This window comes from Sturnira hondurensis, unplaced genomic scaffold, assembly GCF_014824575.4.
Source record: "Sturnira hondurensis isolate 20B ecotype Veracruz unplaced genomic scaffold, ASM1482457v3 Scaffold0006799, whole genome shotgun sequence".
NCBI lineage: Eukaryota > Metazoa > Chordata > Mammalia > Chiroptera > Phyllostomidae > Sturnira > Sturnira hondurensis.
Window position 1 is genome coordinate 1,522,064 of NW_028079430.1, and position 25,251 is coordinate 1,547,314.

General features: G+C 48.1%; 1 protein-coding gene across 2 annotated transcripts in view; it reads right to left on the minus strand.

Annotated features, from left to right (window-relative positions):
* NTNG1 (netrin G1) overlaps window positions 1-24,993 on the minus strand; it is a 263,103-nt gene extending 238,110 nt beyond the window's left edge. For both annotated transcript variants that reach the window (XM_037050444.1, XM_037050443.1), the window contains exons 1-2: window positions 24,110-24,993; window positions 16,460-17,211 (exon numbers count right to left, since the gene is read on the minus strand). In XM_037050444.1, coding sequence (XP_036906339.1) covers window positions 16,460-16,705 — 246 coding nt within the window. In that variant the 5' untranslated portion in view covers window positions 16,706-17,211; window positions 24,110-24,993. The remainder of the gene's footprint in view (window positions 1-16,459; window positions 17,212-24,109) is intronic.
* Window positions 24,994-25,251: the final 258 nt, after the last annotated feature.

The window sequence follows — 25,251 nt, forward strand, 5'->3', positions numbered from 1 at the left end:
TAATCTTCACACACACACACACACACACACACACACACACACACAAAACATGCAGAAGAAACTGGAACACCGAAGATCTGAGATAGCTAGCGTGCTCCAAACTATTTGGTTGGGTCTCGATAAACCTGAATTGCAGTGGGTCTCTATGGGTCTCTATGCCATCTGTTAAGTACCTATGGCTTGTGGTCACTTGGCTTGCACATAAATGGGTTACAGTACCTTTATGGAGCACGTCCCTCATCTCTACAGAACTCGGCCTCGTGTAACAGAGCTTCAGACACAGGACTGTGTTTAAGGATTGCTGGGTCACAGAGTGGAAGAGCATGTCTCAGATAAGAAAGGACGTTAAGGGAGAATCCAAGGACGGCGGAGCAGGACTCCAATTCGCCCACGGGTGGCTGCATGGTAACATTTATGCTGCTCAGCCAGACCCGCTAAAGGAAGCCACTTTCAAGGGAAAAGCCAAAGACGAGGCTTTGCTCATTCCCTGGGCTGGGACGCCCTTGTCTTTACTCTCCCATCTCAGAGCGGCTCCTGCTTCCCCCCGAAACTCAGCTCAGAGGCCGGCTCCTTGTGAAGCCACGACTGATCCTCTGAGTCTGCAGTGAGCCGTCTCCCTCTGTGCTCCCATCACTTTTCCTGGGGAGCGCTCACGTCACGTTCACTTTCTTCTTCTTTGAAAACGGTCTCCTTTATAAGGCTTCTGGAGGGCAGGGGCCGGGCTGTAATCTTTTTTCCCCACCACGCCCCCAGCATTGCGCTCTGCGGAGCCAGGAAGTAGATAAACACTCTCGCAGACCCGAACTAACTGGAGGAACCACCTCAAAGTTAGGGAACGAGCTACTGCCATGAAACCTTCCCAGGGGCCTCCTGCTGCCCAAGGTTACTCTGGTATCACAAGTGCAAAGGGCAAAGACAGGGCAAAGAAGAACTCAGGTGGCAGAAAAGATTAGCGAGGGGCAGAGAGAGGAGCAAGAGTGGAGATGTAGGAAAGCAGCCTGCTGGAAGGACCCTTCAGTCCACGGTCATTGCCGAGGGCCCTAAACTAACCGCTGAGGGTGTAACAGCGAACGAGGCTGGTCCTTGTGGCTCAGGAGCTCCTCACTCGGTGGGGGAGGCAGATAAGTGAACGGTCATTACCCATGAAGTGTCAAGTGTGTTGTGAAAGTGTCAAGTGTGTCGTGAAGGACAGCCCTCCACTATCATGGGGCAGCTGCATGTCTAAGAAATCTCGCTTTTAAATGGCATTTAAAAGCTGTGGGATATATATATATATATATATATATATATATATATATATATATATACACATACATACATACCATGGAATATTACTCAGCCACAAAAAGGCAATGAAATCTCACCCTTTGCAGCAGCAGAGATGGCCCTAGAGGACATTATGCTAAGTGAAATAAGTTAGACAGAGAAAGGCACATCCTGTGTGATCTTACCTGTGTGTGGAATCTAAAGAACAAAATGAAAGAACCCACAGAACAGAAACAGACTCGCAGATACAAAGAACACATGGATGGCTTCCATAAGGGAGGGGTGGGGGGGCTGGGTGAAGAAAGGAAGGGATGCAGAGTGTCAGGGACAAAGTAGTCACCGGGATGTAAAGTGCAGCACAGGGAATATGGCCAATACTATTGTACTCCTGTGGTGTGCCGGGGGTGGGGTGGGCCGGAAATACGGGGGAAATCACCGTGTAAAGTGCATGATTGTCGAACCACTATGCTGTACACTTAAAATAAACACAAAATCATCATGGTAAGAGTTTTAATAATGAGGCTGTGGGCCTGCCAACTCTATGAGTGTATAAATAAACCGTAACATCACTGAGCAGGCCTAACCTTTGACAGCGCCCAGACTTTCCTGGAGAAGATTGGTCTTCGCGTTCCCCTCGCCACCAGCATTTTGGTGACATGTTCTCATAGAGACTTTAATTTCTTCGTTGCAGGATTTTCCACCGTGGTCATTGCTGGTATACTTGCTTAACATGTTTCTTTCTGCTTTGATTGTGAACTCTGCCAGGTTCAACAATGTATATCTGTCTTGCTCATCTTTATATCTCCAGCTCAGTACCTTGCACATAGTAGGTGCCCGAGAAGTAGCTGCTAAATTAACTGGCAGACATTGGTGGGTTTCCTTATCCGATACCATGAAAATAAAGTTTCTGTATGGCCTGCAACAGTTCCCCCACCCCCCAGCAACTCCCTGTGTGGCCTCATTCCAGAACGCACTGTGAGTCCTGAACAGGATCAGGTCGTAACAATGGAAGTCTGCAAAAGAGAACCAGCAAGCATGGGTGGGCAGGTGTTCCCGTCATGAAGAAGTCACGCCAAGCGGTAGGTGGGGGCTGAGCTCCAACCCGCTGCCTCTTCCCCAAGCTATGATGCAAGACTACACTGCTTGGAAGGAAACAGAACCTCTTCTAAATTCTATAGTCACTTCAAGAATGTAATTTGGTCTTTGCTTTCATTGAACACACTGCATCCAGATATCACTTGAATTAAACAATGCAACGGGCCCTGGCTGGTGTGGCTCAGTGGATGGAGTGCTGGCCTGCAAACCAAAGGGTCTCTGGTTCGATTCCCAGTCGGGGCACATGCCTGGGTTTCAGGCCAGGGCCCCAGTAGAGGGTGCACAAGATGCAACCACACATTGATGTTTCTCCCTCTCTTTCTCACTCTCTTCCTCTCTAAAATTAAATAAAGTCTTTAAAAGAAAACAAACAACACAATGGGAGAAGTAAGAATTATGGATCAAGGGGTTCGCCTGCGATGCACCGGGTGCTTTTGAGGGAGTGGATAACATACCACCCAGAAAAGATCGATTGAGGACTCAACATTGCCTTTTGCTCTACTTCAATTTCTCTTTCACCCCTAAGCCTCCCTGAGCGCCAAGACACTAAGCCCATTACGATACTTTATTAATAAACTGAGCTTTTATTTAGTTTCGCACAGTTATGTATTTGGTTAAGACTTCTCTCGCAGCTGTGACGTTGCCGTCGGGCATGGCCAGTGCACTTGTTAAAACTCTGACCCTTTATCATGTCCGGGCAAATGCCGCTGCATCCATGAGTGACCATTTCAATGGTGTTACTCAGAACACATTTCATTCTCTTTAAAACCACAGTCGTGAAATCATCTTGATTTTTAAACACCTGGCTTAGAGCCAGAGCCTCAGAAGCAGTTAGTTACCAGATGCCGTCAGAGACACCGGAGAAGGCCTGGCAGCCCACAGAAAGGGAAACAGAACGACTACGTCTTCTTATCCACGCAGACGGCCATCACAATGATAAAGGTGGCCGATACCTACGGCATGCGTCCCACGTGCTGGGCGCTGTGCTAGGCCTATCATTGCCTTATGCTGACTGGGAGCAAAGAAATGAAATAACTGAAGTTGCAACTTGAACCTTCCACTCTGTGGGAATCCAAACGAAATATCCTTAAAGGCCAGCCCCTTTTCAAGTTAGATAAATCCCCTTCTGACGGTCCAAGACCCAGTGCTACAGGAAACTTCCTTTCCAGAAGGGGCAAACTAAGCGGCCCTTTCTTAGGGGGGTACAAACAGGCATACACCTTATGGTCGCTACTCCTACAACAGACTTGGTTTGTCCCAAACAAGCAAAGGTACAAAATGGGCACTGACCCCCCTCTGCTGTCAGTCTAAACGGATCGTTCCCAGCTGTGGTTTTCACTGGAAAGGGGACTCTTCCCTTGCTGTCCACATTCATTCCCGGTACATGTCACCCTCGGGTTCCCGTGGAGGAGACAAGTCATTCTGGTGATGGATGGGCCAATATTTCTCTCTCATCTTGCAAAGTAAGCAAGGAGACTTCCAGTTTATAAGCACGCTCTGGCTATTGTTAGAGTCCGGTAATGAAAACATGATTTTGGGGGGGACAAGTGATACACAACTCAATGCTGGGAATAATTTTTAAAGCCGTGAGTTTTGTGTACGTTGCACAGGTCAGAGCATACCTTTCCGTGCAGGGGGCCAGATGCAAGATGCCTCTCTTAAAATCTGTTGCCCTCCATCCAAAGATCAAGGTAAAGAAGTTTGCTTATGGTCTAGCAGGGTAATTATTTCTCCAAATTTCACATTTCTTCCTATTGATTCATCATTATGAATTTTTATTAGTGAAGCTCATACAACTTCCCAGTGAAGTTAATTATTTGTTTAAATAATTAAAACAAAGTTGAGCGATTAAGACTCATGGCACGGAGAGTGTTATAAAAAATCTTTAGTTCCTTATGGTGGCTATGATAAAGCGCATACTCTCACTGTGAGTGTGTCCTGATGGCTAAGGCAGTAAGAGAAACACAATTTCTTAAATATTTTCATCATGTTCAGGAGGAAGCGTATCAGTGAATAAGACAAAACAAACTAGACAGAAGAGTCCTTCTAACTTGTTGGTGGGGATGTGAAATGGTACAATTGCATTCACTCTATGACCTAACAGGTTGGCTCTGGGTGGGAACAAACCAAATAAAACTCTTGCTCACATGCTCCCAGATATAGAATGTTTTCTCGTGGAGTGGCTGGTAAAGGCAAAAACTAAAAACAAAAACAACAACAACAACAAAAAACCCCAAAATTCTCTTTCTAAATTCTCACGAATAAGGAATGTACTTATACAATGAAATATATATGTAATTTTAATATGAATCACTAGGTGATACAGATGAAAGCAAAAATAACATTAAATGAAAAGCAAGTTACAGAATAGTTTTCCAAGATGATGAAAAAAAAAAAAGTCAAGCCCTGACTTTGTGCGGCCCAGCGGAGCGGGTTAGGTGTCATCCTGCAGATTGAAAGGTTGCTGGTTCGAGTCCCAGGCAGGGCATGTGCCTGGGTTGTGAGCCAGCTCCCTAGTTGGGGTGTGTGAAAGAGGCAACTGATCGATGTTTCTTTCACACATGGGTGTTTCTCTTCCTCTCTTCCCCTCTTTCTAAAAATAAATAAAATAAATAAAATCTTTTTTTAAAAAAACAGAATTATACAAGTATGTTATTTATGAACCTATAAGCTTCGTATAAAATACACAAACAGGGACTAGAAGGAAATACACCAAATTTACAAGACTTGTTCCCTCTGGGAGAGGGAGGCAAGGAATGAATCAGGGGATAGAGGCAAAGATGATTTCAATCCTAACAGAAGCAATGCAACATTATTACTGTTAATCTAAGTGGTGCTTGTACATGCATTTATTATATGATTTGTGTGCTTTTTTAATTCTTCAATTGAAAAAAATAAATTTTTATGATCTATGCAAGATTAAGGACCTCCAATGCAGCCTATATATTCCAAAGACCAGGTACGCATCAGAGTAATTGTCTTTGATTTGAATGTTATAATGAAATTAACATATCTCTATTTTAACAGTTCATTTGTCATTCAACAAATACTTAGTGAGCTCTACTCTGAGCAGACACAAGACAAAATCCCTGCTCTTCAGAGCTTGCATTGTGGAGAGGGAAAGAGATACAAAGAAACGAACTGTGTATATTATAGTAAACACCAGGCGGTTATAACTGATCTCCAGTGAGGTGTAGCCTTTGACGTCTTTCTGATTGGTCGGGGTTGGTGCCACTTCACTTGGTAAAGGACTGAAACAGCACCCTCGTAATAAGTTCACTGAAGAGCAATGAAGCAGACTCAGGGATGGATAAAAGAGTGGAGGACCTGTTATCTTAGACAGTGTCCCCTTGAGAAGATGGGACCCTTGGAGATGGGTTTTTAAGCAGAGACCCAAATACAAGGTAGAAGCAAGGTATGAGAACACATTGAGAATCTGAGTCCAAACGACAAGTCGAGAATCAGCTCAGTTTTATGAAGAACTGCAAGAAGTAGCAGGTCGAGAGAATTGAACACGGTGGGAGAGATCAGAGTGGAGGGCTGAGAAGTACTCGGGGAGCAGATTCCAGGGGGCCTTCCGGGCAATAGAAAGGTTGGGACATCGTTCTCAATGGGACCCAAAGTTATGGGAGGAAACTAAATAAAGGATGGACCTGACTCCCTCAGATTCTTTAAATTTGACACGTATCTAGCCTATAACTATATGATGCAATTTCGATATAATACTATACACCACATATGCATTTGATAATAGAGCAGAACTGGGAAGCAGGGAAGACAGTGGGAACTATAGGAGTCCAGCCTAGAGATGAAGCTGGTTGGGAGCCGGCCGTGTGTAGTGAGGGCAATGAGAAGTGGTCTGATTTGGAATGTCTTTGGAAAGTTGAGCGAACAGGACTTGTTGATGTGTGTTGTGAGGGACCTAAAAGAGTCAGGGAGAATTCCTCGATTGTTTCATCTTGAGCAACTAGGAAAATACAAGCCAATGTTTATAAAAGTGGGAAAGACTAAAGACGGATTTAAGACAAAGAAACCAAGAGTTTTCAAATAAATGTGTGAAGTTGAAAATTCCCACTAAGCATCCAAGGGGAGACAGCAAGGGGGCCATTGGCTATGATTAACAGTTGTTATTGGTACTGTAAAAATTAAAGATCAAAAGGGCCCTGCTAATTACTTTTTTCAACACCTCATCCACAGGAACACGATTTTTTTTTTTTTTTTAAACTAGCCAACAGTTGCTGACTTCTGGCTCGCGACGTAGAACACAATACGCATTCCGGTCTCTGTGGTTTCTAACAGCTTATTTCCATGCACAGGGACACGTTCGTGGGAAAGAAAGCAGGACTGGGAACAAGCACTGCTGATTGGCTCGCCTTCCCCTGAATGAAGCACTTATCCCACAATGAGCATTTCCAACATCCTCTGCCCTCTGTTTACCGAACCCAATTTTCCGAAGTTATTTCAGAGAAAAGGCTTTTTAAACAACCAAATCACAGTATCGTAGCTCATCGTCCCCGACTATAAATGCGATTTTTTTTTAAAAGAAGGTTTTTGCAATGGTTTTATCCCACAGGCGACAAATCAGATTAGGGGAGAGTTTACCGCGGAGTTTGAGAGGAGGACCCCCGCGTCAGACAGTTTATATCCTGTCCCCCGGAGTTAGGTGGAAAAGTTACTTAATCTCATGCCTCAGTGACTTCACTCATTCGTTAAATAAGGACAGTGCTAGGACTGAGGGTTAGGTCAACCAACAAAGCGTTTAGTGCGTTTGGTGCAAAGCAGGGGCACCATGTAAAGCGCTTGCTAAATATTAGCTGCGAATAGTCTTTGTAGAAATACAGTGCACGTCCAACGCAAAGCGGGTAGTGAGGTCTCCGTCAGGCCGGGCACTGCTGAAGCCGTGACCCAGGGGGAGCAGGGCGCTGTTCTGGGCTGGAGCACCGGTGAGCGATGAGCGGGCTCCCCAGCCCCGCAGGGAGGGGCGTGTCGCTCTACACTGGGAGGACCCACACGAGTGCTCCCAGCGCCACCACCAGCCCAGGGGAACACCGTGGCGGCCAGCTCAGTCACAACGTCTTGCACAGTCCTCTGCGGCAAGACGTGCTGACCGCACACTGGGCTCTCCTGCCCCTTGGAGAGTTGCCGGGAAGTGCAGGCGATTTCCTTGTGTTACCACGTCCAGGAAGGGCAGGGAGCAACAGGGAGAGACAGAGGGTCCTGGGTGAGGGTGAAAACTCACTGTCTACACATCACCGGATGACGATGACAGTGGGCCTGTGGACGGACGTCAACGCCCTGGGACTAAAGGGCTGTCTCTCTGCCCTGCAGCCACACCCAACTCACATCTCCATTGCATGGTTTAGAAGCCAGTTTCAAAGTAGGTCCAAGAGGGAAAAGCAATTCTGGTTTCTTCCTCAACTCACATCCTTAATTCTCATGGAACCGACCAACCATCTTTAATTTTCATCTGTTCCCAGAGAGACGAGAAGGAAACACCCTGCCGACCACCTCAGTAAGCTCTTCCCCGACATGGCGCGTGGGAGATGACTCTCCTCACTGCCCCCTCTGGTGAGGAAAAGAATTCCGAAACCTAAAAAATGGTACATGAAGGTGAGACTGACCACTGGTGTGGTGCATTAGAACTCTCGCCGGCAGGCTTCACAGCGGTCGCTTTAGACAAAGATGACAGTTCTAAGGGGAAAGGGACACCTTGCTTAGGGCAAATGACAGCTTCTCAGAGCTCATCTATTCGGTACCAAAGACACTCGGTGGCCCCTCCTGGCCCTGAGGTCAGGGCGCCCCACCAGCAAAGTCCAGGGCGAGAATATGGAAACTGTCCACAAAACAGAGGGTGAGGAAGACTCTGAAACAAGACCTCTTTTCCTGTGAGAAAGGACATCCACATTTTTTAACTCCATCAACTAAAATAAATGGCGTCTGCATGAAAGGCTCAAATATTAAATCAAAAATATAGTATATGTACATATTTGCATAACGGGCTTCAACAGAAAAGTCAGAAAAGGAGCTAAAAGCACACAGCTTGTGAACTGCTCCAGTTAGGAAAAGGGGACTGTAAACAGCCAAGAACATTAAAGATCAAACTGTTCGATAAGCAAATAAACACATCCTAAAAATAAAATGTCATTTTCACCTTCTGGTATGTCCCTACACCCACGCCAAATTTTAAAAATGACTACCTTAGCAGAAAAAGTAGTGGGAATAAAGATAATTTTTAAATCTTTTTTGGTAAACTACTTATTTTAATGTATTGGCTATGGACCCATATCGGAGGAAACTTCTAGAATACAGTGCCTAATGTTGATGAGGATCCAGTGACTGGAAGATTCCCGTGAAATGTGGGTGTGAGTACGACTTGATAACTATCTTTCTGGAGGACAATTTGACCCTGGTCAGAGCCTGAACGTGAAAGAAAACCGAACAACCTAAACGTCTATGAATAGAAGATTGAGTCAAGAACTATCCGTAGAGCGGAATACGACACAACATTGAATCGTGAAAACATAATGTTGCATTAAAAAAGGAAGTTACACAATGATTATACGGGGTTTTCTCCTTTATGTAGGTTTCAAAAACCATGCTGTGGACCCGTTACGGATAGCAATCAATCTATTATTTCCCATTACTTGCTAAAGAAGAGAAAAATACATCCCAGGGAACAGCCGATAGAAAGGGCAAGTACTGCGAAGCTCTTGCCCTGGTGGAGTGTGTGGATATGCGCGTTCCCATATAAAATGTATTTCTCAGCGTGGATCAATTTAAAGCAAGTTTTAAAGCTACAGGTATAGTTTACAAGGTGTAATTTGCTTGTCTTCTGCTCCCAAAGAGCTGCTCCTGACAGGGCTCTCTACTGCGTGGCAGAAGCTGCCTCCCTTCCACCCCCGAACCCCTCTCAAGTCCAGGCCAAAGTCAGCAAGGCCCAGAGAGAGGGACCGAAGTTGCATATGCTGATTCCAGACCGGCGTCTCCTTCCCCGAGTTGATCCCATTCAGTGCCGACTCTATGCTTGAGAACGCAGGGATACAGCCCTCCCTGTGAGCCCCAGCTAAATAAATACAGGGTAAGGAGCTCAGCGTGCCCCGTATAAGCATTTAATATGGGAGGTTTGGCATGTAGAAAAAGGGTATGTTTCATAAAGAAGACTGAAACAGATTGAACCGATGGAAATAACATAATGTCATTGAAGAGGAAGGATAATTAAAGGAAATACTATTTATCCACCTAAGATATTGATAGCTTTCAAAATCCTGTTTTCTAATATACAATGATATACCTAAATACTAAAAAGAATGCTAAAGGAAAAAGATGAAAAACTGTATCTGATGTGATTTCAATTCTGTGAAACAAAATATACAGTACAGTCCGGGAGAGAGGTTTGTAGGACATAGCGGCAAAATGATTTTGGTATTGTGCCTGAAGGTTTTCTATCTTTTCCCAATTTTCTATTTGGATAAATATTTTGAAAACTAAGTTTATTGAGGTGATACTGGTTAGCAAGATCGTGTGGGTTTCAAGGGTACGACTCTGTGGTCCCTCATCTGTACCAGACCGTCTGTCACCATCTACTTGGCCACCTTTGCCCTTTACTGTCCTCTTCCCTCTGTTGGCCGCCATATTGCTTTCTGTGCCTATGAATTTTTATTTGTTTTGTTTGTTCGTTTGTTGCCTTCCATTGTATATTCCACACGTGAGGGAAATCATATGGTTCTTGACTTCATCTATTTTGCGTAGCATGATATCCTCAAGATCCATCCATGCTGCTGCAAATGGATACATATTTTTAAAGGATTCAATTAGAAATGGGAAAAAAATCACTCAGCTATACGCCCAGCGTTGGAGCTCAGAGTCCTTGCCTCTCCCATCTGTCTTTGGAGAGAACAGTGTCACAAACTGCCCAGGGGCAACAGCTGAACTTTCTAGATGACCCTTGTTTGACAGAGGTAAGGGCAAACTTAGATTCCTGATCAAAGTGTTCACGGAGGAAAAAACATTCTGGAAAACTGATACTGGAGTCAACCCACTGATCAATTGAAACTATGTTACTATTTACTTGTTGTCTGGGAGGGTGCTAAATGCTCTGAGGTAGAAAAGCAACATCGGATTTAGTCTCTGTTGGGTTCTGTGCATCAGAGAACAACGTAGCAATACATCTCAAAAACATAATGTTGAAACGAAAACAGGAAGTTACACGGGAAGGTATACCTAGGCTTTGTCACAGATGATCTCAAAGAGTAGCGATCTCGTTAAAGAGTCAGGGCATAGGAAACAGTGTGTACGTGCTAAATGAAATGTGAGGAAGTGCTGAATGGCACGATGTAGCAGAGTCCACAGACAGAGTGCCCAGGTACCGCAATGCCTCTGTGTGTGTGTATGTATATATATATACACACACACAATGGTGTGTGCATACATACATAAATACATATATACATATGCCTTATAATACTACATATTTATATGTGCAGAGAGAAAGAGAAGAGTTCAAAGGTCAGAAGAGTAAGAGCTGAAACGGGCAGGAAGTGCAGAGAGAAATCAACTTGAGCTAGACCTTGAAGGGTGGGTGGGACTGGGATAGTGGAGAACAGCCAAGTATACTGGGTGAGAGGAATGGAATGAATGTCCTATGCTTGTCCAGGTAAACACATGAGATGAGGGGATGATTCTAGTTCTCAAAGTCAGGCTAAGACCCACGCAGAGTTCCGAAGCAAAGCAGAGGAAGCCCCCACCTCTGAAAAAGAGGATATACCTGAGGGACCCCGACAGCGTCCAGACCTGCTAGGATGGTTTTAGGATACGTCTTCTCACACTTCTCAAGTGATATTCCTCTAGGATGAGAGCAGGCAAGGCTACCTGTGGGGGACCAGAGGAGGGAAGTCAAAGGGGCCTACTCCAAGGCAGTTTCGATTCTGAAGTCTCAGGTTTCACCTGGAAGCATCTTGCACCCGGTTAAATACTTCCCTTAACCCTGGTGTGAAATCAGAGTTCCAGGCAGATGAACCATGGCTTACCTGCTCAGCACGCTCCGGGGCCAACTAAGTTAAGAACAAAGTATATATATATACACACACACCAGTCTAACTCATCAGGTTCTAGGACGTTTTGCTCCTCTCCATCCTGCCAGATACAAGAAGCCATTCTAAGCAGGAAACAGGCCACTACCCTGTCGTTTAAATGCTGTGCCCCACCCACCCCTTGTCTCCTGTCTTTCTCAGACACAGTTGAACGTTGGGCACTTGGCTACCAAAGAGGATCTTCCAGGTGGCCCTTGGACATGCAGCAAAATAACGCTGCACCTTTAAGGTCTGCGTGCTGGTCTTACTTCTCCTCCATTCCCCAGGGACACGCTGTTCTCTACTCATTTTGCTTAAGGCTCCCCGGGACTTCCATTGGAGGCGGGGCCACACGTGCCTGGCCAGTTCTCAGCACCAGCAGCTATTGCCTGTGCTCTGTGCTCTGTTGGTTCACTCTGCTCACCGTCGTCCGGGGTAATACTCATGACACTTGAGCCGGACAGAGAGAGACAAGGAGACAGTGCACGCAGAGCCCACTGTCTGGGAGCAAGGTGTGGTGCGGGATGGTTTTAGCTTTTGTTAGCACAGCCATATAATCTTTATCAACCCCCTCCCAAGGCCTTCCCCAGAGACCACACGCTGCTCCACCAACGAGCTCCAGGCCAAATGCAGAGGTTCCTGCCCAGTCAGACCACCAGCCTTGAGTGCCGTGGACATGCCCTGGGTCCCAATAGGCGGTCCTGGGAGGTGAGGCTGAACACACTGGATTTAAGATTGGACAGGGAGCTTTATGCTTGACATGGTAGATTGTAAGGAGCTATCGTAGGCTGCTTGACAAGGAAATGCTCATTATGGGGATATAGCAGAAAGATTGATCTCCGTGGAACTTAATTCACTGCAAACATGAATTAAACTTCTCTAAGAAATAAGTCGAAATAATGAACTAATAGCAACGAAGTGTTAATAATGAAGGGACGGAAAGTTTTTTAAAATTCCATTCTGGCCTAATTAAGGGATAAATCAGTTCAAATGAAATATGTCACTGTTATTAAAACTTCATTTATTGAATTATGTTCTATGTGAACAGAGTGTATTTTTTAAGATTATTCGATTATTATATAAGTCAATGTCATTTCCTGTTTCGGGAAAATTGATATTAATGCCTTGCCGTTGAAAACGCAACTGAGTTTATCAAATTAACTCCTCCAAGGCCACCTGATAGCCACCAGATGGCTTTCCGGAGCCGGGGTCAAATCAGAAATGTGAGTTACGACCGCCCCGAGACCGTGCGCAGGCCACTGGGTGCCCTTCTGACCAGCAGGCGGGAAGCTATTCCACTACCTTCGCAGACTCCATCGGGACGTAATGAGTTACGCTCTACCCACAATGCTCGCAGTAATTAAAGTTTTTTTCCTTCTTCCTAATAGGAGTCTATCTGAAAATAGCACCGTATCAAATGATCGTTAACAGACCCACTATGGTGCTTGAATAAACACCCATCGAGAGTTGCGGGCGCCCATTAGTAACTTTCCTAAAGAAAATCCATTTCCATTTCAAATTCTGACATTTTATTTAGAAAAATGACGCCCCTTCTTTTCATTATTTCAGTAAACATAACGAGGGCATTGCTAACTATCCCTCGGAGTACTTTATTTTCTCCATGTTTTTAGTAATATGAGCCTACTTGTAATTAAAGGCAATGCTACATTAATGATGCCTCCAGTCTCCAAGGGGAACAGTTAATGTCCACCTCATAATATTATGCCAAAATTACATGCACAGAAGACTTTTTAATAACCTTTGTTCCCTAATTTAGTTTGGACTGGCTCGGAAACCCACAGCCGCACACAAGGGCTCACACTGCTGGGGTCATCAGCACTTCGGGGCCGTAAATTGTCCCGACGCACACAACTCCTTCCGACTGTAGGCTTTTTTTCAAGGCTTCTGTTGAACGGATCCAGAAAACCAGCGACGGACCACAGGGAATGGCAGGTAATTTGGCCATTTTTAAGCCACGGGGCTGTGGCGTGACACTGTGACAGCTACAGGGGTCCCAATGCAAAGAACGAGGCACAGTGTCGTTGGACACTCAGCTGGACACACAGGCCCGTGTCACCCCGCTTGCTCTGTATGTGAATAGGACAAACTGTGGTTGCCAGGTGGTCTGTGTTCATGGACCAGAGCTTCTACGTGGTTCAGGGAAGGCGAGCGCCCATCCTGACGTGGAAACACAGTCCTAGACGGAAGGCTCAGCCCTCTCCTCCCCTGCAGAATCCTTTCCCTTTGCTAAAGCAGAGCTACTTTTTAGCCACCAACAACCTCAAAGAAGTGTATTAAATTAAAAAGAAAATGTATGATTGCAATACACATAACTCATACATAGACATGTATATACCTACATTTCTCTCGACCTGTTCCCCGACTCTACGATCCTGAGTAGAAATGGCAGAATTCTCCCATAAAACTCCCATTCAGAATGTGGGTCTCATGAATAGGCAACCATTTAAAATCGCCAGATACGAAAGCATTACAAGGCAGGGCACTCCGGTTAACAAGCCGAGATCCATTGTAAAGTGGAACCACAGAGCCCTTTTCTCCTAAATGTTCGCTTGAAAGTGAACGCAGCATTCGTAGATGGCACAGAACGGTGAAGCCCACCCAAAAAGCAGCAACACAGGCTCTTAGTGCATTGCCAATGAACTTCGACCTTCCATACAATAAACGGGCTGTGGGAATCATAGGGTCCTCCTCCCGCCCAACGTCCCCGGGGCGCTCAGAACCGCTATCATCACAGCTAATAAGGATGTCAACCAGCTGCGCAGGGGACGGCTGAGACTATTTTGCAGCAAGCATTTACATATCAGGGCTAAGCGGTGAAGGTGCCGGTGTGGGTGGTGACGGTGCTCCAAAGGCGGCCACCCCGCTGTAATGGGCCACAGCGACTCCGAGATAGCTGGGAAGAGGGTGTGAACATCCTAACTCAGATGATTTTATGGCTTCCCGTTAGACCCTGGGCCACGGAGCCCCACCAACGGGCCTGACGTGCCAGCATCCCCTGTCCCGCCGAAGCCCCGCCCTTGGGTCAGGAACTGCACACGGAAGCCCGTGAAGGGAAGTCCGCACCCGCCCAGAGAACGTGCTTCTAGACTGGGCCGCTGTGGGCGACTTGGCATGTCACACGCATCCAAAGAGTCCCCAGGTCCGCACGTGCGGGATGGATTGTCCAATCCGCTGCACTGATCACCTGCACACTTGCCCTCTCCCTCGGAGAGGCCTTAGGCTCAACGACAATCTTAAATCCACCGAAGCTTCCACGCACCGACACCCCAGGGAGACGCAGCCTTTTGGAAAGACCGTCTTGCGGGGTTTTCGCGTGAACGAAAGAAGCACACAGGCAACCATGGGGATGAAGCTGGGAGGGACCACTTGAATGCTTCTTTCCCTTTGGGTCTCTAACATCCCTCAGCCAGTGGGCCGATGGGAACCTGCTTGTTGAAGGCCCTGAGGCCCTGTCCCCAGGAAAGGCAGGCCAGAGAAGTTCTAGGACATCCGAGGAAGGGGCACGCCTTCCTCCCGTCATGAGTGGGAGGAAGGACGCCAAGCATACCCTGGAGAAGGATGGGCAGGGACCGGGCTGAGCGGCATTCTCTCCCCGGAGGCCAAGGCCAGGGGCGCCACACACGGAAAGCACCCGGGGAACACACCACACGGGGCCTGTGCGTGAGAACCAAGTCCCGCAGCGGGAGTGTTCTGAGCAGCAGGAAGAGCGGGCTCAGAACGCGTCCTCCACGGCAGGGAGGGCAAGGGCCCACCACCGCTCGCCTGCACAGCCATCCGCCCTCAAACCTTAAACCTGACCTTTGAGGAGAGACGATGAAAGACCTTAGAGAGCCAACAAATGCCCCTGCTCTTTCTACAGCCTTCTCGTCGTTTGGGGAACGCGTTGGAGCAGACTGCTCTGCGGGAGGCGTCCAGTTTCCAAAGCGCCTCTCCTTTGCGGAGCGCACACCTGCCTGCGCGCCTGCCGGAGAGCCGGTCCCCTCTCTGAAATATTCGGTCTTCCAGCGCCCTTTCGTCATAGTGACACCTAATCACCCCGCGCCTTCTCTCCCTGCGCACAAAACCCGGGTTAGACTATAATTCAAAGCAATCCCCAAAGGCGCTCCTGAAAAATGGCAGGCCCTCAGCTTTTAGGTGAAAACACTCTTTAGTGCTCAAAATTGTTTCCTGTTACAGAACCTTCTCTCCAGGTGCCGGGCCTAGGATGAGCTGATGCTAATGCGACTCACTGGGGACTGAGAACAGATGCCGCTCTGATGGACACTTTCACTCTTGCCTGAAAGCACCTGGGCCAGGTTCAAGATAATAAAACTCAAGTAAGAATGCTCTGAAAACCTGCCGTCCGATTCTATCTGCTACGTGAAACATGGAATCACCCCTCCTGCATCACATGAAAACCACCTCTACCCAAAAAAACAAAAACAGAAGCCAGTAACGTACACCCAACGAACACGTGGTACATACGGCTCAGCTCATCGACTTACATCATTTTAATCACCGAACTCTTACACTAATACCTCACAGGGATCCTTTCAGCAGTGTCCCTGGTGAAGCCACAGTGTGGCACTCCAACGTGACCTTTTCACGTGGCGTTTACCCTTCCACCCAGGAAAAGACTCACACCCACAAGGCAAAAACGGTGGACTCTGTAACTCGGCCCATCCAGAGGCCTCGCAGCCCACGGTTCCATTCCGTGGCGCCTCGTTCTCATGCTGATCAGACGCCAGAGGAAGGAACTGAACTCTCGATTAGCCTCTCGTACAACTGGTTTCGTGACCCGGTGTCTCTCTTAAAGTCGCAGAACCCAGAGCCCTCACTGCACCGGGAACTGTAACTCCGGATGGTTCGAGCCTTCACGCCGAACGCAGCCGCCCCTCTGGCCCCCAGCCTCCCCCAACCGGCCCCCGCAGAACCAGTGCCTCGCCCGGGCTGAGTCTTCACCTCGCCTCATTTGCAGGCTTGGACCAAAGCCCCCGCACACTACGAAACAGTTGAACGCGTTGCCTCACCATTGCACAGAAGGTCTCGGGAGGGTCTCCGCAGGTGATGTCCGGCGGGTCCAGCCTCACTTTCAGGTATTTGGTCATGTCCGTGGACTCCGGCTGGCAGGCCATGTAATCCCAAACCTTCCCTTCTTCCGTGTAAATCTGAGTCTTACACACATCGTAATGTCCCCACACCAGCGGGTAGGGCTGCATCACCGACGACACGGTCACCCAGAGGGCGTGAATGGACAGGAATCTTGACAAATACATCTCTAAGTTCTTGGCGACCCTTGCAGGAACTGCCGCGGGGTTTGCTTCTCGGGGGACTGTGTCTATGTCACATTCACATAGATGGGTAGATGTAAGAAGCGTTATATTTAAAGGGGAAAAAAAGGAGGACGCGACCTCAAAGCCGATTCCAAAAGTGCACGTGAAGGGTTGAGAAACTGTGCGTGTTCGGGGACATCAGGGACTTTGGTGACTCGTTAACATACTTGGGCGTTCCGCGTTAACAGCCGCGGGCAGGTTTTTCGTTGTCCATTAGACCGGGGTCTAGTGTGGTGTTTGGAAAAGACGTCTGGTCGCAGATCACGACTCGGCAAGGGGATGGCTCTCTGGCTGGACATCCAATAGCCCTAGGAGGTAGACCCTGTGCGTGAGCAGCTGGCTCCCAAGGGCTCTCGCCCTCGATGTTAGTACTTGGAGCACGAGGGTGCACGTCTCCAGCCTGGTGTCTGTCTCCTGCCAACCATCCTCCTTCCGTCTGGCACCAACACCTTTTCAGAAACAAGAAGAGCAAGAGTTACTGTCTCAGAATCAATACGTGACCACATGTAGGAGAGGCGGCCCCGGGGGGAGGTTAGATGTAAGACAAAGCAAGTTGATAACCTTTCCTCGCTGCTCGGCTGGAAGGAGCAGGCCACAGAGATCATTCCCACGGGAGAGAATTTCACTAGGAAGGATCGAACTGTTGCATGACACCAAGACACACATGTGTGTGTGTGTGTGTGTGTGTGTATGTTCCAGGGGAGTCACAAGTTTTCGCTTCAAAAATTACATTTCCACCTGGGCCACACTGGGAACAAGCAGCTGGACTTTAACAAGGCTCCCAGCTGGGGGTGCCAGACAGTCTTCCAGGACGAGGGCGGAAATGAGTGTTCTCATAACAATGACACAGAAGTGACAGCCACTTGTACGCCTTTTGTCTCCCGGCAAAGAAACCCTAAAAATCTCCAAACTCCTTGTCCATTTCTTAGCTTTTGTTATCTGTCGCGAACACTGGCATTGTCAGCCCCACCTCCCTCGGAGGGGCTCATTGTATCCTGGAAGAATTTAGCATCTTTTGTTTGGTTGCATTTAGTCATCACAATGATGTGGCTTCTGCAACAAAGAAAAGATTCAAAATATAACCAAAGCAGCAAATTTTCCTTCCCTAAGAACTCTCCATTCTCTTACATCTTTTTACGGACACGACATCTGCTTCGGTTGTTACTTTCTGTAACAGAAGAGGAGAATCTGTCCCAAAGGCGAGTATTATTATGCCGCTTTAAAACGAAAAGCTCTGTAGTAAAACACACAATTTAAAACGCACATTTGAAAGTAGCGGAGGGTGAGTTAACAGGCCGTGAAGCAGAATGTTATGGCACTAATTCTAAAGGAAAATAAAAATTACTATTTAAGGCTACTTTTGGTTAACTGGTAACATAGCTCCCATGGCCGTGGGTATATGTTATCGGTGAGTTTGACTGGCCACTTTTCTCGTTGGAGAGTGTTGTCCACATCTAAACAAGTGACAGGATTTGGATCCCAGGTTTCAAACGTGTATTTGCTTCATTAGTTGTCATAGTCCCAGTAATTATTTTTAAGCCACTGAAAAAGGACAAAAAGCCCAGAGTTTTAGAAAAATACCATTGGAGACCCTTCAAGTCACACGAAGCAGTTTAAGTATGGATGTTCCCTACCTTCAAACAATCTCATAAAAGAAATCCACTGTATTTAAATAATACATCATCTTAAAGTGAACCGAGCCACAGAAACCATGAAATGCCAGCAGATGGTTGAATTGTGTTTCCATAGCAAAGTAATTTATAATAATTGCTTTATGGATGCAAGTACCATGTTCATTATATCCCATTCATAAAATGTTATCATACAGCTGCAAATTGTGATATTTCCTATTAGGAAAAGTTGAGTGTTTGAGTTCCTACGAAGTGGTAATTAGCGGTTTGTCTAAACAGGGACGAGCTGCCGAAGTGAATCTGCCTCTTCCTCGTAACGTAAGGACTACACTGTGTGGAGCACAGTTGGACATCTTAAGCTAAAAAGAAAAAATGCTGCAAAGAAGCATGTGTGGTGGCTACTATTAGTGCCTTCTGGGTTGGGTTGGTTTTTTTTTTCAGATTCATTAAGTGTATGTAAGCTGATATTTTCAGAAACATCCAACAATTTGACAAGTGATACTCCAAAACGGTGTTAAAACAGTACAAATGTACATTTTCTAGATGTGTGAGTCCATGGTGTTTACTAATGTGTTGTACAACCACATTGTCGTCTTGTAACAACAACGTGTTTGTTAGAACGAACACTCTCAGGGTGTGTGTGCCGTGGGGGGCGGGGTTGTAGCTGAAGCAGCATCAACTCCACTAGGACCAGAAATGATCAACGTCAACTCTTAGTTCCTAATTCATAGCAACTTATTGAGGAAGGACAACATATTCTTGCAGACCTGAAATTGGAGGGGGGTGGCAATGACCCTGAACTGACTAAGCACCAGGAGATGATCCTTAATATTATTTTTAAAATGTGACCCCAAGTACATATTTGAAATCCTCCTGAGATTAATCTTCACTTTTTTGGAAACCCACGGATGTTACCGCCTTTTCCCAGTTACTTCTGGTTGCAGTCTTTACCCACCTGTGGCCTGCCTGCAACCACAAACTAAGAGGTGACTGTATATCCTCGTGAAAAGCACTGGGGCACGAAGGAAATGAATGGGGACCTGTCACTGCCTCCTGGCCCAGCAGCAAACCCACTGAAATGGATCCTCATTAAACTATAGCAGAACTATAACGATGGCCATTACGCAGAATTATGGACTACACCGCTGATCGAAGTTACTGACAGGGGGAAATGCAGAGCAGTGCAAAGATGCTTGAATCCTAGGCATTCGCAGGCCCGTGTGACAGACCTTCTTGACAAGAAGCAGCCAATTATAGCCTACACTTCTGGCACATAACCAGTCGTGATTAATAGTTTTCCATTCCATTACAGACATACTATTAATGTATTAAAAATGTCAAGCCTTGGCAAGCGCTAATGTGGTGTGGCTCAGCCGGCCTCCAGAATTTACATTTAACAAGCTCCCATTGACACAGGAAAGATATTGACCACCGCACGCAGATGTCAGGAGCTGGGGGTCGCAGAACTACTCTTGGCCCGATTATCTGATTCCGTTCTCATTCCGGAGAGCTGTCGCGTGCGTCGCCTCCTCTGCTTCCTGTGCGTCAGGCTTGCCTTGCTTTGCGGTGCTACGCACCCATCGAAGAACATCCTCTTCACGTAAAATTAACCGGAAATTTAAACGGGGAACTTTTGTGGCACACTGGAAAAAAGAAGCCTCTGTCAAAACCAGAGGGCTTCTCCGGAAGGAGAATGATGGTGTTTTCCCAGGAAATAAAAGGATGTAACGGCATTGTTTCTGAACGGTCTGTTATTACCGCATGGTACCTGTCCTCATCCGGCTCTGCTTTCGCCCAGGTGAAAACCATCAATAGCTCCTTAAAAGGTGGGTCATCGCAGCAAAGAGCTAGGCACACCGATTACAGCAGGGCTTGTCAATGACACGTTTGGGGATTTAACCCACTAAACTAATCCCTTCTGGCCTGGGACGGAACGAATTGCCAAGTGACGCGGGCTTTGAATGTGTCTCAGGCATGCGCGTCACCTAACTGTTCGCAGCTCGGATTCCAGTTCTTTACTGTGCAAACCCCGGGCACTGCCCATGCATCAAACAGGGCCACCATCTCTACCCGTGCACTGAAGCATCGAGGAGTGCCCCTCGGGTAAAAATACCCATGAATACGCTGTGAGAACTCCTTAGACCTGCTGTATAAATGTGCAGAGCCAACACAAACACGTAGAATCATGCCATGCGCTCAAGTTGATGGATGCTATTGGTCTGGACTGAAATGGGCTATCGAGTGACTCTGCATGCAGGGAACATTATCTTTCTCCAGGGCTCTGTCTCCAGTTCCCTCCCTCCTTGGATTAACTCTGCACAGGGTATTTCCGGGGCCCTTTCTTTCCGCAGAAAAGAAGTCTTCCCGAAATATTTCACGGAAGTAATGATGATCGAAATCATGGACAATTACATTCCAAAATCAATCGCCATTTTCGTCAACTGAGAGGAAAGTACTGAGAGTGAATCCACAAACTCTAGCTGGCTTTGCACTATTACATAATCTCGCTCCGAGGTGGGGGTGGTGCCAGTAGCCTGTTTGTTCCGTAAATACTCAGCTCTTCAGGGGCACCTGAAATAGACAGCTACTGACTCATCCCTTATAGACATGGAGGCTTTTATAAATACACGTGTTTCTGAATGGGAAGGAACAAAAAGACTATGATCACATTCAACTGAGTGGAAAATACAAAGCGAGAACAATATATACAAATCCCATACCCTATCAAACTTAGCAGCTTCCAACACGGTGCCCATGAGCTTGACTAGACAAGGTAGTTAACAGAGTCTGAATGTTTCTTTCCATCTTCCTGGGAAACACTTGCTTCTCTCCTTTTGTTAACTGTCTCTCAAAACATAAGGCATTTAACGTGTTCTGCAAGACACCTGACTTTTTCTGTTTCTACTCCTACTTGGTTGGATCTTATGAGCAACCGCCTTTCATGAGATTCTTAATAAAACCAAGTAGCACACCTTGGTATTAGAAAAACCTCTGTTTTCACAGAGAGAAGACTGATGAGAGAAATTAGACCGTGTCTATATTCGGCAGGATGTGTGAAGATAGGGACAATACATAAAATTATTTCAGAATCGGTTCAGCCTCCAAGAAGTCTGCCGTTCATGAATAAATCTTTCCTCCTCCACGGCTTCAAGGACGCAGGTGAGAAAATTGACACCCACCTGAAGTTTTGAAACAAAACTCTGGGTTCTGAAGATAAAATTATTTTTTAAAGTATGCTAAATCTCTTACTGACCTGAAATACAATTCACACACACACACACACACACACATTTTTCTGTGAACATACAAGTAACTTTTGGAGTTGGATGCTATTTTATTTCTTTCCGAGCGACTTGGAGTTTTTGTAACTAAAACTTTCTCTCAAAAGCTTATGACTCTTAGAAAACATGCCAACTAAAGGTGTAATGGTTTCATTTTTTAAAGCCTATCACCTGATTATCCCCCAGAATAACAATGGAAGCAAAGACAGGTATTTGCTCCCAGTACAAGCGTGCAAATGGACACTGTGAAATACACGGCCAACCTCCTCTGAAAAAAGATGACCTGAATCACTTTAACACACGTGCCCCGTGAACACTGACAAAACAAAAATCTCAAGAGGAAAAGCAGCTTTCCATGCAAATAAAGTGTTTTCTTACAACATGTTAAGACGGTCCCACTTAAATTTCACCACAGGAAGTATCACCAAGGTACTAGACAAATCTGCGGAATTCTGAACGGCCTCATGTTGGTCGTTAGTGGTGAAACGGGTCTCATTTCATGACACTCAGGAAAGGAAATACACCCCTCAGGCACGAAGGCGGAACCAGCATGGCACGGGGACACGGTGTGTTCTTTCCTTTGTTCTGTGACCCTCACTCGAACATCCACCTTTTGTCTTAACGAAAAACTAAAAGTTGTTTGTCTTCCCCAAAAGTCTTCTTGGGCAGTTAGGGAACTGTTCATGTTCCGCCAAAGAAAAGGGGCTGGAGGCACATTAGCCATTTAAAAGTGACGGACTTCCAAAGTACCTCAGGAAACTAGGGGTCACTGATACCCCAGGAGGGGATGGATGCTTTTGGAGGGCTGGACAGGTACCCGCCCCCCCCACCAACCTCCCTCTCCTCGGAGAGAATGTCTGAAAAACTTGTCCTGAGAAGCTTAACCGTTAAGTATGTTTAAAGAAACGGTTTTTGCTGGAAGAGCTTTTTGGTCTTTTTTACCCCCTCATTTCTGTGAGATAAGAAAACTTTAGTATTTTCGGTCATAAAATAGAGCCTTATTTCTAGATCAAAGCTACTGCCAGATACACCATATGTCTAGTTTAGCGGAATGTTGAATCTTGCTCAGAATTTCCCATTCCGAAAAGTGGCAAACCGTGCAAAGGAGAGATTCCAACCCCTTTGGAAGAATGGGGAACGGGTCGGGGGGCAAAAGCTTCTGCTCTCTGGAAGTCTATAGGATGCAGAACGCATGTCTGATTTTTCCAAATAAAGTTGCTTTAAAACCCCCACTAAAAATTTTCCTCCCTGACCCGGTAAAACAACCTCTGAAGTGGATTTCTGGAAAAGGGGAGAAGAAAAGAAAAGGGGGGAAAAAAGGTCCCCAGGTAAGATGACTAAAATAAACAGCAGAGGGCGCAGTTTCTTTTTGTATCCAAGTTTTTCCGTGTATGAATCCTTTAATCGGTTATTCTGGGCCCAATAATATTCAGAATTATTTGTATTATATATAGATATCCACAGATCCGTACGCGAGGGCAGTTCATTTTCCCCAGCCGATCCATCAACCGATTAAGGCCCTGCCAGCGAAGACGCTGGGAAAACGTTCCAAACAGCCTCCCCACGCACCAAGTCCTTCCCTCTCTGAATGCCCCCTTCTCCCCAGCCGCACAGCACGGGATAGTCAGGCTTTAATCTCGCACCAATACAGGGGATTAAATGAGGGGAACTTCAAAAGCTCAACGTGTGGACGCCGGCCGCACTGGGCCGGCAAGAGGGCAAGTTTTTTTCCCCCAAAGCAAAGACAATTGGTGAAAGAAAGAAAGAAAAAAAGGAAGGACCCTTCGGCGCGCGGTGTGTGGCCAGGTGTGTGCGGGAAGAGCGCGCTGGCTGCGTGCCGGTCCGAGGAGGCACGACCCGGGGTCCGGGCCCCGGAGCCCACACGCGTCCCCCGCAGAGGCGCACACCGGGGAGCCCGGAATGTGGGGGTGGGAGTGCGCGGGGTGGGGGGTGGCTCGCGCAGGGGCTCCGCGCGCTGCCTCCTCCCCGCGCTCCGCAAACTTCCTCGCCCACCCGGAGCCTCGCCACCCGCCGGAGGCTGGCACTGGGGGGCCGGAGGGAGGGGCAGCCCGGGGTGGGGGGTGGGGAACGGTCGCTGCAGGATGGGCTGGAAGAGGGGACGTGGCGGCACTCACCGTGTGGCCCGATGGCCCTGGAGCACAGGGCAGCCCAGCCGACGGCGCGGGGCGGCGGCCCAGCCTAGCCTGGTGCACCCCGGGCGGCGGCCGCAGCGGCGGAGCCCGCGGGTGGAGCTGGGTGGGCGGTGGCGGCCCGGGCCGAGCCTCCGGGAGGACCGTTGGGGCAGCAAGGAGGGCGGGGTGTGTACCCGGCGCCGTCGCAGCCCCGGGGTCCCGATCGCGCCGGGCCCGCCGCGGGAGGGGACTCCGCGCGCTGGGAGCCCCGCGCCAGCCCGCCACTCCCCGCCGCTTAATTACCTTCGCCTCCGGGCCCCTGGGGGGAGCCTCCTGCGCGTCGCCCCCTCTCGGAGCCCGGGCGGAGAGGGGGGGATTCCTTCCCGTTGACGTCCTCTTCCGAAATGCAAAAGATCGGTGACTTTGACAGGTAGATGAGGAGGAGGGAGCAGGGGTGGGCGGAGAGGAAGCGAGGACGGGAAAGGTGCCTCTCCCTCCAAAAACCTACTGATATTAATAATGGAATCGCAGCCGCCGGGAGGTCTCGCAGCCCAGTCCCCGCCTGCCCGCTCTCCTCCGCGCCTCCTCGCGCCACTGCCTCTGACACTTCTTGCCTTAAACTTTTACGGAGGGATTTTTTTTTCCTATTTCTATTTTTTTTTCTCTTATTTTTTTTCTTTCAAATTAAGCCGCAGGACGATTTCCTAATTCCCGGGGATCAGAACCAGCAGCCCGGCGGTTCTACCCCGCTCGGCACAGCTTTCATTTTATTTCAGATGAAGACGTTGCGCTGGGTCCGAAGGGACATCAATCAGGGCAATTAGCCTTGGCGCCAAGAACATCCTCCAAGACCAGGTCCTGCCAGGCTCCCTTCGCGCATTCCTCCACTCAAGTCAGAAATGTCACCGCGCAGAGTGCTGGTGGCTGCGAGACGCGACGCACCCCGAGTCCGTTTGATGGAATAGACATGGCCCACGACGCTTCGGGACTGCGGTGCCCGGCTGCCGCCCCGCCCGCCGCGCCCGGCCGGCCCCGCTCCGAGTGGCCAGGCGAGCTCCGGGCAAACTTAGGGGCGCGTGCAGCCGCGGGAGTGAGCGCGGGGGCGGGAGGCGCCGGAGACGAGGCGGCGAGCCCGGGGAAGCCGCAGCCCGCGGAGGGGTGGCGCGGACGTTTCACTTAAAAGCGGATCTTCTGCAACTGGCAGCAAGTGGAAGGATTGCAAACCTTATCCTACCCGAGACCTGAGCGCTCCGAGCGGTCCTAACTCCGTCCCGCTCGCTGCGGCGGCGGCGGCGGCTGCTGCTGCTGCTGCTTCAGCTGCAACGGGAACCACCCGGGCCGAGGCTGCGGAGGGTGGGAGACCACCTGCGCCTGCCCCGCCCGCGCTCGCCCACGGAGGCGCGGGTTCCCGGGACTCTCCGCGTACCTGGCACTCACGCCCTCGC